This window comes from Gymnodraco acuticeps, unplaced genomic scaffold, assembly GCF_902827175.1.
Source record: "Gymnodraco acuticeps unplaced genomic scaffold, fGymAcu1.1, whole genome shotgun sequence".
NCBI lineage: Eukaryota > Metazoa > Chordata > Actinopteri > Perciformes > Bathydraconidae > Gymnodraco > Gymnodraco acuticeps.
In genome coordinates this window covers 1,016,225-1,031,028 of record NW_022989799.1, presented here as the reverse complement: position 1 = coordinate 1,031,028, position 14,804 = coordinate 1,016,225, and the positions used below count along the sequence as shown (strand labels likewise).

At 42.0% G+C, this 14,804-nt stretch overlaps 2 protein-coding genes across 2 annotated transcripts in view; both read left to right on the top strand.

Annotated features, from left to right (window-relative positions):
- The first annotated feature begins 240 nt into the window (after nt 1-240).
- The window catches only part of LOC117550746 (cadherin-1-like), a 34,501-nt gene continuing 19,937 nt past the window's right edge, over nt 241-14,804 (top strand). Inside the window, exons 1-2 of the mRNA XM_034223272.1 lie at nt 241-417; nt 14,413-14,484. Of these exons, the coding sequence (XP_034079163.1) occupies nt 367-417; nt 14,413-14,484 (123 nt within the window). The 5' untranslated portion in view covers nt 241-366. The remainder of the gene's footprint in view (nt 418-14,412; nt 14,485-14,804) is intronic.
- On the top strand, nt 7,941-10,955 carry LOC117550726. Its single transcript, XM_034223249.1, has 2 exons — nt 7,941-10,406; nt 10,457-10,955. Exon 1 carries the CDS (start codon nt 8,179-8,181, stop codon nt 10,243-10,245), a length of 2,067 nt encoding a protein of 688 aa, XP_034079140.1. The 5' UTR covers nt 7,941-8,178; the 3' UTR covers nt 10,246-10,406; nt 10,457-10,955.

The following is a 14,804-nucleotide window of genomic DNA, read 5'->3' as shown; positions in this document are numbered from 1 at the left end:
ACTTAACCTTGCTCCATTGCGGAGATATTCCCGCGAGAGTGCGGAAAACTTAAATGTATTTATTTATTTAAAATGTAACATTTTACCAATATACTCACGGACCACTAGGGGGCGCTCACGGACCACCAGTGGTCCGCGGACCACACTTTGAGAAGCACTGCGTCTATGCCCATATCAGGAACCTGCGCTGTGCGCACCTGTGAGCTGACGTCACACGCTGAAAGTACCTGCAGCAACTCGCCCAGCTGCACTCAGTCAGTAACTTCTTTCAGGAGAGGAGACAAAGAAGACACGACGCAAACTCGTCAAGGAATATATTTATTATTCATTACATTGCGAGGAATACTGAAAGTGGAGTACAGGCAGATGGGGACCGCTCAGTTCGCGGTTTTGGGAATTGTAATCGTCGTTTTTCAGGTGAGATTTCCGGCTGTAACTTTATTTAAACTCTTCTACTGCTTCTGCTAATTTCTGTCGATAAATGTACTTGGTACATTTTCTTACCATAGAATACTGATAGGACACTATTCGTAGCCTATGTGTTAAGAACAGTTCGTGTCTTTGGAAATTGTAACGTTAAGTTATTTCGTTTTTTATTCCAGTAAATTATTTAGTATTTGTCACACCACTTGCCGCAGTTCTGCACTGTATTTGACTCAAAGGAGCCAGGTTGTTGGGGGGAGGTAATGGCGAAATTCAATTTAAATTGGTGCTGATTCGACGATTTAACAATGCTGCGAAACATCTTGTGTAATTTAAAAGCAATATGTAGAGGAGTCTGTCCAGACCCGGCGCCAGAACAAATCTAAAAGGAGGGCATATGATTTTCATGGGAGGGCACACAAAACCGTCATGAGCTGCGGGCCTGCGGCACAATATATATCAAACAGCAAGGCCAACAGCATTGCGTAAAGACGCACACTTATCGTAAATACATACACAAATAAAGGGCAACATAGAAACCACTTTTGAAACATTGTGTGCGTGGCAGCACACACACTGGTAAATCACGAGCAAGGCACACTGGTTACGGATGGCAGCTTCCTCATCGCTGCAATCGGAGAGAAATAGACGGAGACGATGAACTGTTTAACCCGCCTTGGGCATGGTTTATTTTCCTATGCACTGCAGGTGCATCCTTTCGCTCAGCCGAGCTAACTTAGAACATTATTTTTGGCTAACTCTGCATCTTTGTGCAGCGTATACTCAAACAGTGATAGGAAGAGCCCACTGCCTGACTCGGACATGCTGTGGAGTGAATCGAGTCACCTCTGAGAGGGAGTTGGTTGACGGCTAACAAATCTATAATATCAACAACAGCTGACACGTAATGACGGTTCCGTGCCAGCTGATCTGTGCACACCAAAGTTCTAATTTCCTTATTTGTTTCCTCGCGTATCTGTCTCTCTCTCTCCACAAACTCTCACATGAAATGTGTTCTTTTGATGCGGCATGCCTTAGCAGTCCTGTATCAGTCTGTAATGCGTGTTTCCAGTCGCAAAAACCTTTGACAGTAAAAGCCACATCAGATGAAGACGTATTTACTTTAAAGTGTTTACAGGGGAAACAAAAGGCTGCGTCTGCTTTTAACGAATCTTCAAGCCGGCCTGTTGTTGTACCATGCAGCGGCAAAAGTGCGCTTCTTTCCTGAAAACAATCTCCCTGATAACGATCCAGTTTCACCTGGTTGGGTTTATTAACCCCAAGATCATCTGGGGCTGTTGGTCTTTGAGCGGTTGCTTTTCAGCCAATTTCTGATGTCCATTTTGTAATTCAAACAGAAATGGGAGTCTACAGAATGCACAATAAACAAACAAATCCAGAAGGCGGCAGAGTGTGACGCTGTGATTGGTCTAAATGTGGACGAATCACAAATCACAACAGACACATGAATTTATTTGACATAGCCTGCGATGTTTTGTTTTAGTTACTATATGACATCAGATACATCGTAGCATAAAAGTTCTCATTTTATTTATAATTTAAAAAATAAAAACATTTTCAAATTTTTTTTAAATAAATAATTAAAAACGTGTTTATTGGGGGAGGGCAGGAATGTCAAATGGGAGGGCCTGGCCCTCCCTGGCCCTCCCACGGCGCCGGGCATGAGTCTGTCAACCCATTGGGCACAAGCAGCACCAAATCGCCATTTTCGGAGTTGACTCTCACTCTTCCTCCCTGGAGCATTGATGTATAACAGGGGTGCCCAACCTTTTTTGAACCGAGAGCTACTTTTAAAGTTGCCAGCCTGCCGAGATCTACCAGTCCAAATAGAGAGGCGTAGCCATTACTGACAGCCTACTACCAGGTAAATACACACTTCTACTTGTATAAAACTGACCTTTGTACGCTGAATACTTCATAAAATACTGCAGATCCTTTATCTTACCTCTTTCTAATGTACACACAAGTATTTAACTGAAGTTACCCAACAGTGTTGTTGATACAGAGTTGGAGTTTATTCACACGTCACATACTACAGTGAGAAATGTTTTCAAGAAACAATGAACAGTGCTGCCACATATGATACAGGGAAAAAAGAAAAGACTCTGAACCCTTTCTTTGCCATTATATAAAGATAGTGTTGCTACAAAAGTATAAATGAGGCTTACTAATAAGACAACTCAGATCTGAAGCTACACAGGAATCTGCTGCCAAAGTGCAATAAAAAAGACAACATTAATAGAATCAAACCCTTTTTTTTGTTGCATTTTAGTCGAATATAAAAAGAAATGCCTTTTTAATAGGATGCAAGCAACACTAGTTTCTTAACCTGAATTGATAATAGACTATAATCAATTTAAGTTTGCATTCTTATACCATTTTGTACAATAATTATAATGAATAAGTTCAAACAAACTAAAACTTACAGCTGATTAATCACGGTATCTAACTTGAGTTTTTATTATATCAAAAACCTGTTGAAATGCTACTGTTATTTTTACTGTCCCCCAAAAAGCGCGTCGGCAGCAGAATGCTTCTTTCACAACTTCGCGGTCTTTGAAAGACTACATGTGTTTCGCAAGAACGTGACTGACACGATAAGATGCTATGGTAGCAGCCTTGCTCTTGTTGTTGGGCCTGGTGGAAATGGACTGCTGTGCATTTAGCTATCCTTTCAGGCCCCTCCCCTTTTGGGAGCGTAGGGCAGAATTAGGAGGGAATTCCGTCTCGTAGCGTTTGTGCACTGTTTTGAAATGGCGCTCCTAAATTACCATTCTTCGATAAAGCCACGCTACTATTGCAGATGAGACAGATGGACTTTGAATTGGAATAGATACAAAAATATTCATCCTCCCTGTTAGAGCCATTTTACCTTTTGTTATTATTGTCTGAATGTTGGGCTTAATAATAATATAAATTAGATTATACTGTAAATTATCGGCTATTTTTGTGAGTCACATTATGGTTTAAAATGCATTAAGTTAAGGCTCACTTATTATTTGTTATATGTGCGTCAGTATCACGTGCATGGCTATGCCTATATATGGTAGGTGGATAGGACACAGCTGAGGGTGATAGACGGGGAAATGGAAAAGTCTTTTGACCGTGTTCTTTTTGTTACTTTGGAAAATGATACACTTTTGAGTTACTATGAAGCGAAGAAATGTGTCCTCCTGTATGCACCGTGTGGATCAGTGAATAAAGCTCATCTGATTCAACTACGATCTCCGCTGAATTGTTTGGAAACAAAGAGAGGCGCGTCAAAACCCACAACCCCGATAGAGGTGGCTATTAAATGGTAGACAAGGATTAAAACGCCACCACAATAGTCAAAAGACTCCGTAAACTGTGGATAAAGACTTCGAAGGACAAGCACAGGATTCGTGTGGATTTCAGCTCTGCTTTGGAAACAGCGAACGGACGTTCTAAAGTGCCGAGGAGGAGGCCGTGAGTAAACCACGCCGGCCCGGAACTTATGAATGAGACGCTGTTTACAACGGGATCGCTTCGTCAAACAATGCAAGTACTGATGTGTGCATAGTTACGGATGTTTGACAAAACGAAACTGGAAATCCATCCAGTGATATCCTGATGCTTACTGAAGATAATCCGCAATTGCTGTTGGAATGCTTAAACAATGAAATGCATTAACGAACTAACACGCAGCCAGGAAGCGGACGTTAAAGGAATATTTGGCACAAAAACAGGACTCGCGAAGAGCTGTTCTTGGAAATATTAATGACTTTATTTCATGTGGATTAAGTGAAGAAAAACTCAAATAAACAATGGATCCTGAAAAACCTCCAGCTGATGTTGCCGCGGCAGAGGAGAGATTTAAAACTCTCAGCCAATCGCGAAGAGGAAAGCTTGGAGCATGCACCCGCAGAATGAATGAAATTAACCCATTACTGGTGCGAGGTGGAGATGTGGAAAAGGTGGATGAAGCTGTTGCAACGTTCAAGATGTTACTCAATGAATTTATGGAATGTCATGGAATTGTTCAAATGCTTTTATCTGAGGAAATAAGGGAAACTGAGAGAATAGATTGGTATGAACCAAAAATGTCTGCATTCACGAATTTCCTTAAGGATGTGGAAACGTGGAAAAGCTCTCAAATGGATCCTCAGATACTGATTGAACCCCATGACAGTGTTTCCAATGCATCAACCAGGAGGAGCTCAAAAGCAGGATCAGCAACTTCTTCTGCTTCTTCAATCCACCTCAAAATGGCCACAGAAAGAGCTGCCCTCCTTGCCCGGGCAGCAGGATTAAAGGAAAAGCATGCACTTGAAATGGAAAAGGCTCAACTGCAAGCTAGATCCGAACGGATAGAAATGGAAGTCAGCCTAGCTGAATCTGATGCAAAAATGAAAGTCCTGGAGCACTTTGAGACTGGTTCACAAAATCCAACACAAGGAAAATATGATGGCATGAATGACTATTTAAAGGACTACAGATTAAAAACACATATGTCAATGGATGCAGAGCCGTCTCCAATTTCCTTTGCTGAGTTCGGATCCATTCCCAAGACACCACTTCAAAGGCTTATACACCAACAACCAAGACCACCAGAAAATATTGATAATGCAAATCAAAGCTCTCAACAAACAGCTAGAGATGCAGGAATTACAGGGACAAATACTAATGACAATTTCCTGACTGTGATGCAAAGACAAAATGACATTGTTAATTTACTTGTACTTCAACAAAAACAAGCATCACTGCCCACTAGGGAAATCCCAGTCTTTGATGGCAATCCCCTGAATTATCAAATATTTGTGAGGGCATTTCAACATAGCATTGAGGAGAAAACCACCAGTAACCAGGATCGATTATATTACCTGGAACAATATACTTCGGGATCCTGCAGGGAACTGGTGAGAAGCTGCCTTCACATGGATGCTAATAGTGGCTTTGCTGAAGCTAAGAGACTGCTAAAAGTGCATTTTGGAGATGAGCTCAAGATAGCAAGCGCATATATGGGAAAAGCACTCAACTGGAACACTATAAAGGCAGAGGATGGAAAGTCACTGCACTGTTATGCACTTTTTCTGAGAGGCTGCTGTAATGCAATGAGGGATCTGCAGAACATGGAGGAGCTGGACCTGCCATCCAACCTACGGCTCATTCTTTCAAAGCTACCTTACAAACTAAGGGAGAAGTGGAGAACAGCAGCTTGTGATATTCTGGAGCGGAGCCATGAAAGAGCAAGATTACCTGACCTTGTTGTATTTATTGAAAGACAAGCTAGAATACTTCAAGACCCTCTCTTTGGTGACATTCCCGATCAACTTAACAGTACAAAGGCGGCTTTCAAGACCAAGACTCTTGTTGATCCATATCGAAATAAGAGCAAAGGGAGCAGTTTTGCAACCGCAGTGGCTATAGTGTCAGACAGGCGTGCAGAGAAACTCAAAGAAGACAAATATCCTGTTAAAAGCTACATTTCCTCCACTAACAATGACACCTCATGTACTTTTTGTACAAGTAAACATCCTTTAGCTGAATGCCATAAAATACATTCAGTATCTCATGAAGCTAAAATGGAGTTTCTGAAAGAGAAGGGACTATGCTTTGGCTGCCTGAAGGTGGGGCACTTGAGCAGGAACTGTAACAGGAGAATGACCTGTCAAATCTGTCATGCTAAGCACCCAACTATTCTGCACATTAAAAGATCTTCAAAGCCTGAAACTGAGAACTTTAAACATGGGAAGGCAGAGCAGCAGAGTGGGGGAGCAAGGCCTGATGAGACATCCATCAGCAGTGCTCTTGTTTCAGTAGGAGAAGGTGAAGGAATCGGGGCTGGTAAAGACAGCATACTTGCCATAGTGCCAGTGAAGGTGAAACTCTGCCATGGAAATAAAAGCATACTGACCTATGCATTCCTGGACCCTGGTAGTACCGACACATTTTGCACAGAAGGGCTCATGAGGCGGCTTGGTGCTAGAGGACGGAGAACTGAAGTCCTTCTTCAAACGATGGGAACAGAGAAAACAGTCAGGAGTTTTGAGGTAACAGGTCTAGAAGTGGGACATATGGAAGATGGCACATATATAAACTTGCCCAAGGTTTACACTCAGAACAAAATCCCTGTTACCAAAAGAAACATTCTCACCCAGGCGGACCTCAAGAAATGGCCTTATCTGCAGGACATCCAAATAAAAGAAATAGATGCTGACGTGGGACTTCTTATTGGAGTAAATACTCCAAAGGCTATGGAACCATGGAGAGTTATAAATAGCCAAGGAAATGGCCCATATGCAGTGAAAACACTGTTAGGATGGGTCGTTAATGGTCCACTTAATGCTACCACAGATCTGGATGATGAAACCCCTGTGGCATTAGTGAACAGGATCTCAATTGTTCACCTTGAGAAGCTAATTGAAAGACAATATATTAACGACTTTCCAGAGAAAGAGTATGAAGAGGAAAGACAAATGTCAGCTGATGACCGAAAGTTCATGCAGATTGTATCAAGCTCGGTTTCTCTTAAAGATGGCCACTACAATTTACCTCTTCCTCTAGATAATCCAAACATTATCATGCCAAACAACCGCCAAATGGCAGAGCAACGAGCAATGTCACTAAAAAGGAAATTCCAGAAGGATCAGACCTATGCAGCTGAGTATAAAGGCTTTATGAGTGACATTATCAAAAAAGGATATGCAGAGAAAGTACCATCGGACGATCTACATGTGGAAAACGGCAAAGTGTGGTATATACCCCATCATGGTGTCTATCATAAATGTAAAAAAACGATCCGTGTGGTCTTTGATTGTGCATCATCCTATAAAGGCAAATCCCTCAACAGTGTACTCCTTCAGGGCCCTGACTTGGCAAACTCATTGATTGGTGTTCTACTCAGGTTCCGTCAAGAGCCCATCGCCATTATGGCAGATATGGAAGGGGATGTTTCACCAAGTGCATGTAAACGAGGAGAACATAAACTTGCTGAGATTCCTGTGGTGGCCTGAAGGAGAAACCAGCACAAATCTGGAGGAATACCGGATGAGGGTCCATCTCTTCGGAGCTGTTTCCTCTCCAAGCTGCGCAAACTTTGCATTGCGAAGAACAGCTGAGGACAACTGTGGCAAATTTGATGGAGAAGTGGCAGAAACAATCAAATCAAATTTCTATGTGGATGATTGCCTCAAGTCGCTAGCAAGAGAAAATCAAGCTATAAGCCTTATTAGGTCTCTCAGAGAAATGTGTTCCCTTGGTGGATTCAAACTGACGAAATGGATAAGTAATAGTCGAGTGGTGCTAGAATCCATCCCTGATGAAGACAAGGCTAAACAGGTGAAAAACTTGGATCTGGACAGGGATAAGCTGCCACATGAAAGAGCACTAGGGATGTACTGGGACATTGAAAATGATATATTCAGTTTACGTGTGACTGTGAACAACAAAACCCTTACAAGAAGGAGTATACTTTCCACTGTCAGCTCTGTGTACGATCCTCTTGGTCTTCTCGCCTCTTTCATATTGAAGGCAAAGCAAATACTTCGATTACTCTGTAAAGCCCAATATGGATGGGATGAAGAAATTCAGGTGGAACTCTCAAAACCATGGCAGAAATGGCTCAAGGATTTAGACCAGCTGGCAAGATTCCAAATTGACAGGTGTGTAAAACCCAAGAACTTTGGAAGAGTGAAAACTGCACAGCTACACACCTTTTGTGATGCAAGTGAAGAAGGATACGGTACCGCAAGTTACCTGAGATTCACCAATGACATGGAGGAGGTACACGTAGCCTTTGTGATGGGAAAATCAAGAGTTACCCCACTAAAAGTCATGACAATTCCAAGGTTGGAACTCACTGCTGCTACATTGGCTGCACGAATGGACAAAATGCTCCGATCAGAGCTACAAGGAGAGCTTTTGGAATCAGTATTGTGGACTGACAGCCAGTCAGTACTGAAATATATTCGAAACAGGACTAAGAGGTTCCACACTTTCGTGGCAAACCGGATTGCTGTTATTCATAACCTCACAAAAGTGAACCAGTGGCGGTTTGTAGACACCAAAAACAACCCCGCTGATGACGCTTCAAGAGGACTGAGCATTGAATCCTTTTACAGTTCAAAAGGATGGCTTCAGGGTCCAGAATTCTTGAAGAAATCTGAAGCACAGTGGCCAAGTATTCCAAAAGAACTTGGTTCTCTCCTTCCAGATGACCCTGAAGTACGCAAAGAAGCGATTGTCACCAGCATTGTCACATGTAAGATGGAAAAAACTCCAACAAGTAAGCTCTTGGACTATTATTCTTCATGGAATGACCTAAAAAGAGCTGTTGCATGGATAATGAAATTAAAGACAATCCTACTGCAGATGAAAGAAAAAAGAAAAGATGACTCCACTGATCTTGGAGCAAGGCAGGATAAAGGAAAGAGACTGAAGGATCAGATGCTTCTGCTCAATATGCCTACAGCTAATGCACTAAGACTTTCAGTAGAGGACACAGAAACTGCTGAAAAAGCCATTATTTGCCACGAGCAGAGACAGCATTTCAAAGAGGAAATTGCCTTGCTGGAAAAAGGAAAACAGTGCAATAGAGGAAGCTCCCTATACAAGCTGGACCCTATCATTGATGCCGGGCTTCTGAGAGTTGGAGGAAGAACTAGAAAGATGGCTATGCCAACTGAGGTCAAACATCCAATGATTCTACCGAAACATTCTAATATCTCCAAGTTGATATTAAGCCACATCCATAATCAAGTTGGTCACTCAGGAAGAGGTCACATGCTCTCCAAACTCCATCAACGTTACTGGCTATCCGCTGCTAACTCTTCAGCAAGGAGGATCATAAAGAACTGTGTGTTTTGCAGACGCCTACAGGCTAGAGCTGGAGAGCAGAAAATGGCCGATCTCCCACTTGATCGAATAACACCTGATCTTCCACCTTTCACTCATGTAGGCATAGACTATTTTGGACCCATCGAGGTGAAACGTGGCCGAGCTCATGTCAAAAGATGGGGAGTAATCTTTACCTGCCTGGTAAGCCGTGCTGTCCACCTGGAAGTTGCCAGTCATTTGGATACAGCTGCATGCATAAACGCTCTTCGTCGATTCATCTGTCGTCGTGGCACAATAAAGAGCATCAGAACAGATCGAGGCACCAACTTCATCGGCACACAAAAGGAACTGGAGGAGTCTGTAAAACAACTGGATAACAACAAAATCAAGCAAACACTACTCAAAGAAGGAATTGATTGGACATTCAATCCCCCCTCCGGAGCTCACCATGGCGGAGTGTGGGAGAGGCTAATACGACTGGTTAAAAAGATCCTCCATTCTGTCCTGAAGGAACAAACATTGGATGATGATGCTCTGCACACAGCCTTGTGTGAGGTTGAGGCAATAATGAACGATAGGCCAATCACAACAGTGACAAACGACCCAAACGACCTTGAACCCCTCACACCTAATCACCTACTTCAGTTAAGAACAAATCCAATCTTGCCCCCAGGACTCTTTCAGAGAGAGGATCTGTACTCACAGAGAAGATGGAAACAGGTGCAGTACCTTGCTGACCTGTTTTGGAAGCGCTGGACCAGGGAATATCTTCCTTTGATGCAAGAACGGCACAAATGGAATACTATCAAAAGAAACTTCACCCCCGGAGACCTGGTCGTCATCATTGATGAGAACGCACCGAGGAACACTTGGCTCCTGGGACGCGTAGTTAAGACCCTTCCTGGTTCAAAAGGACTTGTTAGGAGTGTCCTGGTTAAAACCAAGACAAGTACGATCGAAAGACCCATAACTAAGTTATGTCTGCTCCTGGAGGCGACAGACTGAGCCTACTAAGCCTTAGCCTTTCAGTCACGTGCACCTCTGACTGTTAGACCAAAGGACTAGACTCTTGGTCTCCTACCCCCTCCCCATCAAAGGCTGCCTTTTGAACGCAGACCATTACAGACAATTAGTACTAGACCTACACACTCCAGTACTAGTCTTACATGGACTTGAAAGTATACAATATACATGGACTTGAAAGTATACAATATACATGGACTTGAAAGTATACAATATACTATGGACTTAAGTATACAAATATGCTACGGATGGACGTTATGTTTTGTTAAAATGACTGTTGATGTATTATTATTGGTAATTGCTATGTAATAAGCAATTAGGGGCTGGTATGTTAGAGCCATTTTACCTTTTGTTATTATTGTCTGAATGTTGGGCTTAATAATAATATAAATTAGATTATACTGTAAATTATCGGCTATTTTTGTGAGTCACATTATGGTTTAAAATGCATTAAGTTAAGGCTCACTTATTATTTGTTATATGTGCGTCAGTATCACGTGCATGGCTATGCCTATATATGGTAGGTGGATAGGACACAGCTGAGGGTGATAGACGGGGAAATGGAAAAGTCTTTTGACCGTGTTCTTTTTGTTACTTTGGAAAATGATACACTTTTGAGTTACTATGAAGCGAAGAAATGTGTCCTCCTGTATGCACCGTGTGGATCAGTGAATAAAGCTCATCTGATTCAACTACGATCTCCGCTGAATTGTTTGGAAACAAAGAGAGGCGCGTCAAAACCCACAACCCCGATAGAGGTGGCTATTAAATGGTAGACAAGGATTAAAACGCCACCACACTCCCACTCGGAGTGAAAATTATATATTTTGGGCTTTTTTGCTTCTGCCATAATTGCGGTCTTGTGTGTGTGTGTGCGGACTGTCACTGCTGTTGACACGGACAACGTCAGCGAACTAGTGCCCACTGCCCACCAGCCACGCCCCGACACAGTCACGCCGGCCAATCACAAAGCTTTGATGCGTTCAAGTGCATTATTCTGGCACAGGAAGATTATGTTATAGGACATTTTCGATAAACAGAATATTGTTTTTCTATTTTTAGACACATCTCGCGATCGACTGGGAATCTCCCCGCGATCGAGCGGTCGATCGTGATCGACTGGTTGGGCACCCCTGATCAGTGGCGTTTTCTCCCGGAGGCCAAGGGAAGCCAGGCTTCCCCTGTTTTTTCGGATTGTAGTTATAATTTAAATAATTAAATAAAAACACTTTGTTTTGTTTCGATAATTCTCCTTTGCTGTGTGTTGCTGCCGGCCCTTCTCTCCCCCATTCTCATTGAGTATTTTACAAAGAGTGAAACAAACATCGCCCCTCTAGATGTTATGGTGAAACAGTAGATTGCACTCACTGTTGCGAGAGGAGGCCAGCCGAATCTGGCTTCCCTTGGTGAAAAAAATGGAGGGATTGATCAATCAGATGAGGCCCACGTGATGCCCCTGCCAACCTGTGATTGGTCAGGGCCATGCCAAGGGAAGCCAGCCACCTCTTGCTTCCCTTCAGAGGCGGCTGGCGGCTGGCTATTTGATTGGACACTGCCATCCAATCAAATCACATCAACATCAGTTTTAATACTGTAACTGTCATCACCGCCGTTAGAAATTATCAAGCAAATGAAGCATTATGGAGGGTGGAGATTTGGCGTACTTAATCAAACATAACTTTACTAAACTTCCGCTACAGCAGCAACTAAAAATTAAATCAGATGACAGGCCAATGCCCGCACTCGAGCTGTGTACACAGAGGAAAAAGGGAGAGAATCGGACGTTCAATGAGGACAATTATGTCCGCACGGAGTGGCTAACTGGAAGCGCTAAACTTCAGCGTCTATTTTGCTGGCCATGTCTTCTTTTTGACAAGGATTCGTGCTCCCTGAACAATCCTTGGGCAATTTCAGGATTCATCGACCTTGCCAACCTGTCACGGGCAATTGAGAGGCACGGTAAATCCAAAAATCACATAGATTGTGTGATCGTCTGCATACATTAATAAGTAAAATGCTTAAATTAATAAGGAGAGAGTTTCAGCTGGAGAGTGCGTGCGGACCTGTCGGTTAGATAACAGGTGTGTGCAAGTCCTGCATCTGTGTGATACAAATGTGTGTAAAATGATACCGGGCGCTGTAATCACTCATCTGGTTACGTTTTTGACCACCCCCCCGACCCAAAAAATGGGCTTCCCCTACATTTTTCCCCACGCCACGCTACTGCCCCTGATGTATAATAAGAACTGGATACAGCGTGGGAGGCGGGGTCTCTTTCATTCCTATGAGAGTTGCTCATTGGCGCATGAAGACAAAATTGCCCAACTTTTGAGAGATAGAAACGTCACGAAAGTATTCATATAATCCATTCTCATTGTGCATCCATTGGTAAAGGTAAAACTCATGTAGTACTGAACATGTCCCATGAACGTGCCGGGCGGTGCGGTCCGGTGGGTTAGATCTGCGTTCATAATGCAGAGGGAAATAACTCTCAGAATAACGTTATTAGCACATTTTACAACTTGAGGACCGAATGTTTTTAATAAGGGCTATACAAATGTTCATACTGGGTAGTTTATTTAGTTTAAAAAAAAGTATTCAACGATTTACATAAGTCTCTTTAATCAAAGCGAAAAAGTCTTTCCGGGCCCAGCGACTGATACGGAAGTATAGTAATGCCGTTTGGCCACAACGAATATTTTCCTCAGAGTCCGGCGCACTTCCTGGGGGCTTGCCCTGGAGTCGGTAGTGTCTGTCACTACGGTCACTACCCGATCTGTTCTTATTATACATCCATGATCTGCAGCCCTGCCCGATCTGCAGTGCGCATATGCGAGATGGTCCGCCATATTGGACAACTCCGTACGGCAACCCAAGAAGGACACTTGACACAGTGGCTTTCGGCAAAGCTCAAAAAGAAAACTTGAGAGAGATGAGTTATTGTTATTACAACGTGACTTCACTATTATTTAACTACTCTTTTTATTGGGTTCTTTTATTTGGGGTTAAGTACATTGTCAGAATAAGTGAGAAATGGATTTAACTTCTATTAGACCGCTATATGCCATACATTTTTGCATACATTCACAGTAAATATTTATTCAGTATGATAGCTGTCTAACAGAAGTTAAATTCATTTCTCACTTATTCTGACAATGTACTTAACCCCAAATAAAAGAACCCAATAAAAAGAGTTGTTGTTCTACTTGGGTTGCCGTCTGGAGTTGTCCAATATGGCGGACCATCTCGCACATGCACAGTACAGATCGGGCAGGGGGACAGATCCAAGCCCCCAGGAAGTGCGCCGGAGTCTGATGAGAATATTCGTAGTGGCCAAACGGTGGTACTACACTTCCGTTTGGTTGCTGGGCCCGGAAACACTTTTTCCCATTGACTTACATGGGGAAAGAGTGGTCTGTAACTCGTTGGATAATTTTTTTAAAACTAAATAAACAACCCAGTATGAACACTTGTATAGCCCTTATTAAAAACATTAATTCCTCAAGTTGTAGAAATGTGCTAATAACGTTATTCTGAGAGTTATTTCCCTCGGCATTATGAACGCGCATCTAACCCACGGGACCGCGCTGCCCGGCACGTTCATGTGATGTGACGTGTTCAGCACTACATGCGTTTATCTTTACCCATGGATGCACAATAACAACGGACCATATCGACTTACTGCCATCCCACGGAGCTGTAATAATGGATATATATACATGTTTGCTGTAATTCATCATTTGTAAAATAATATACTACATGGGCTGTAGGCTATGATGTAAATCTTGTACCGTAAATGTTGTATTAAATAAAGTTAATAATATTACCGACGTAGATTAACGTTCCTGTAGCTTCTTATTGCACTTGCAATATACCATTAACAGAGTTGAACGTAGCTGTTTGCTATTAGGCCGACTATATATTAAGTCGTCACATTTATACATATATCAATAAAGATATGTGTCAAAGCTCTAATCAAATTAACAGTTGTATTAATTATAATTGTATATATATATATATATATATATATATATATATGTATGTATGTATATTGCCTGTGTTGTATATGTATACGCACAAAAGTTTTACAAGTTGTATTGAAGTGTTTATTTTAGTGTTGTTTTATTCTTATCCACATTTTGATTTCAGAGCACAGGACAGGAGAGTGCTGGGCACAACATCACGCTCAACAGTGAAGCTGGCAATGCTGAACAAAACAAGTTATAATATTTATTCCTCTGAAAAAGTGAAAGCTTTACGAAAATGTAATTTAAAAATACATAAGCATTTCAGGTAGAAATTAGCATTTTATATAGAAATTCACAAATATAAGAAATGAAACCTAAAAGAGATGTTAACAAATGTATACCTCTGATGGCTGGCATAATAGAACAAGGTGAACAAAATAGTGACAAAAAATGTTAATAACATTTTTATATAGATTAAAAGGTAATATAATATTGATTACAATTATTCTATTAAAAAATCCACCAAACATTATCAACAGGAAAGCCCTCTGAAGGCATGTTGTGGTTTGAAAA

Bases quoted from the DNA above. Each gene is read 5' to 3' on its own strand.
- LOC117550726 (XM_034223249.1), top strand. From the start codon at position 8,179: ATGGAGGAGGTACACGTAGCCTTTGTGATGGGAAAATCAAGAGTTACC.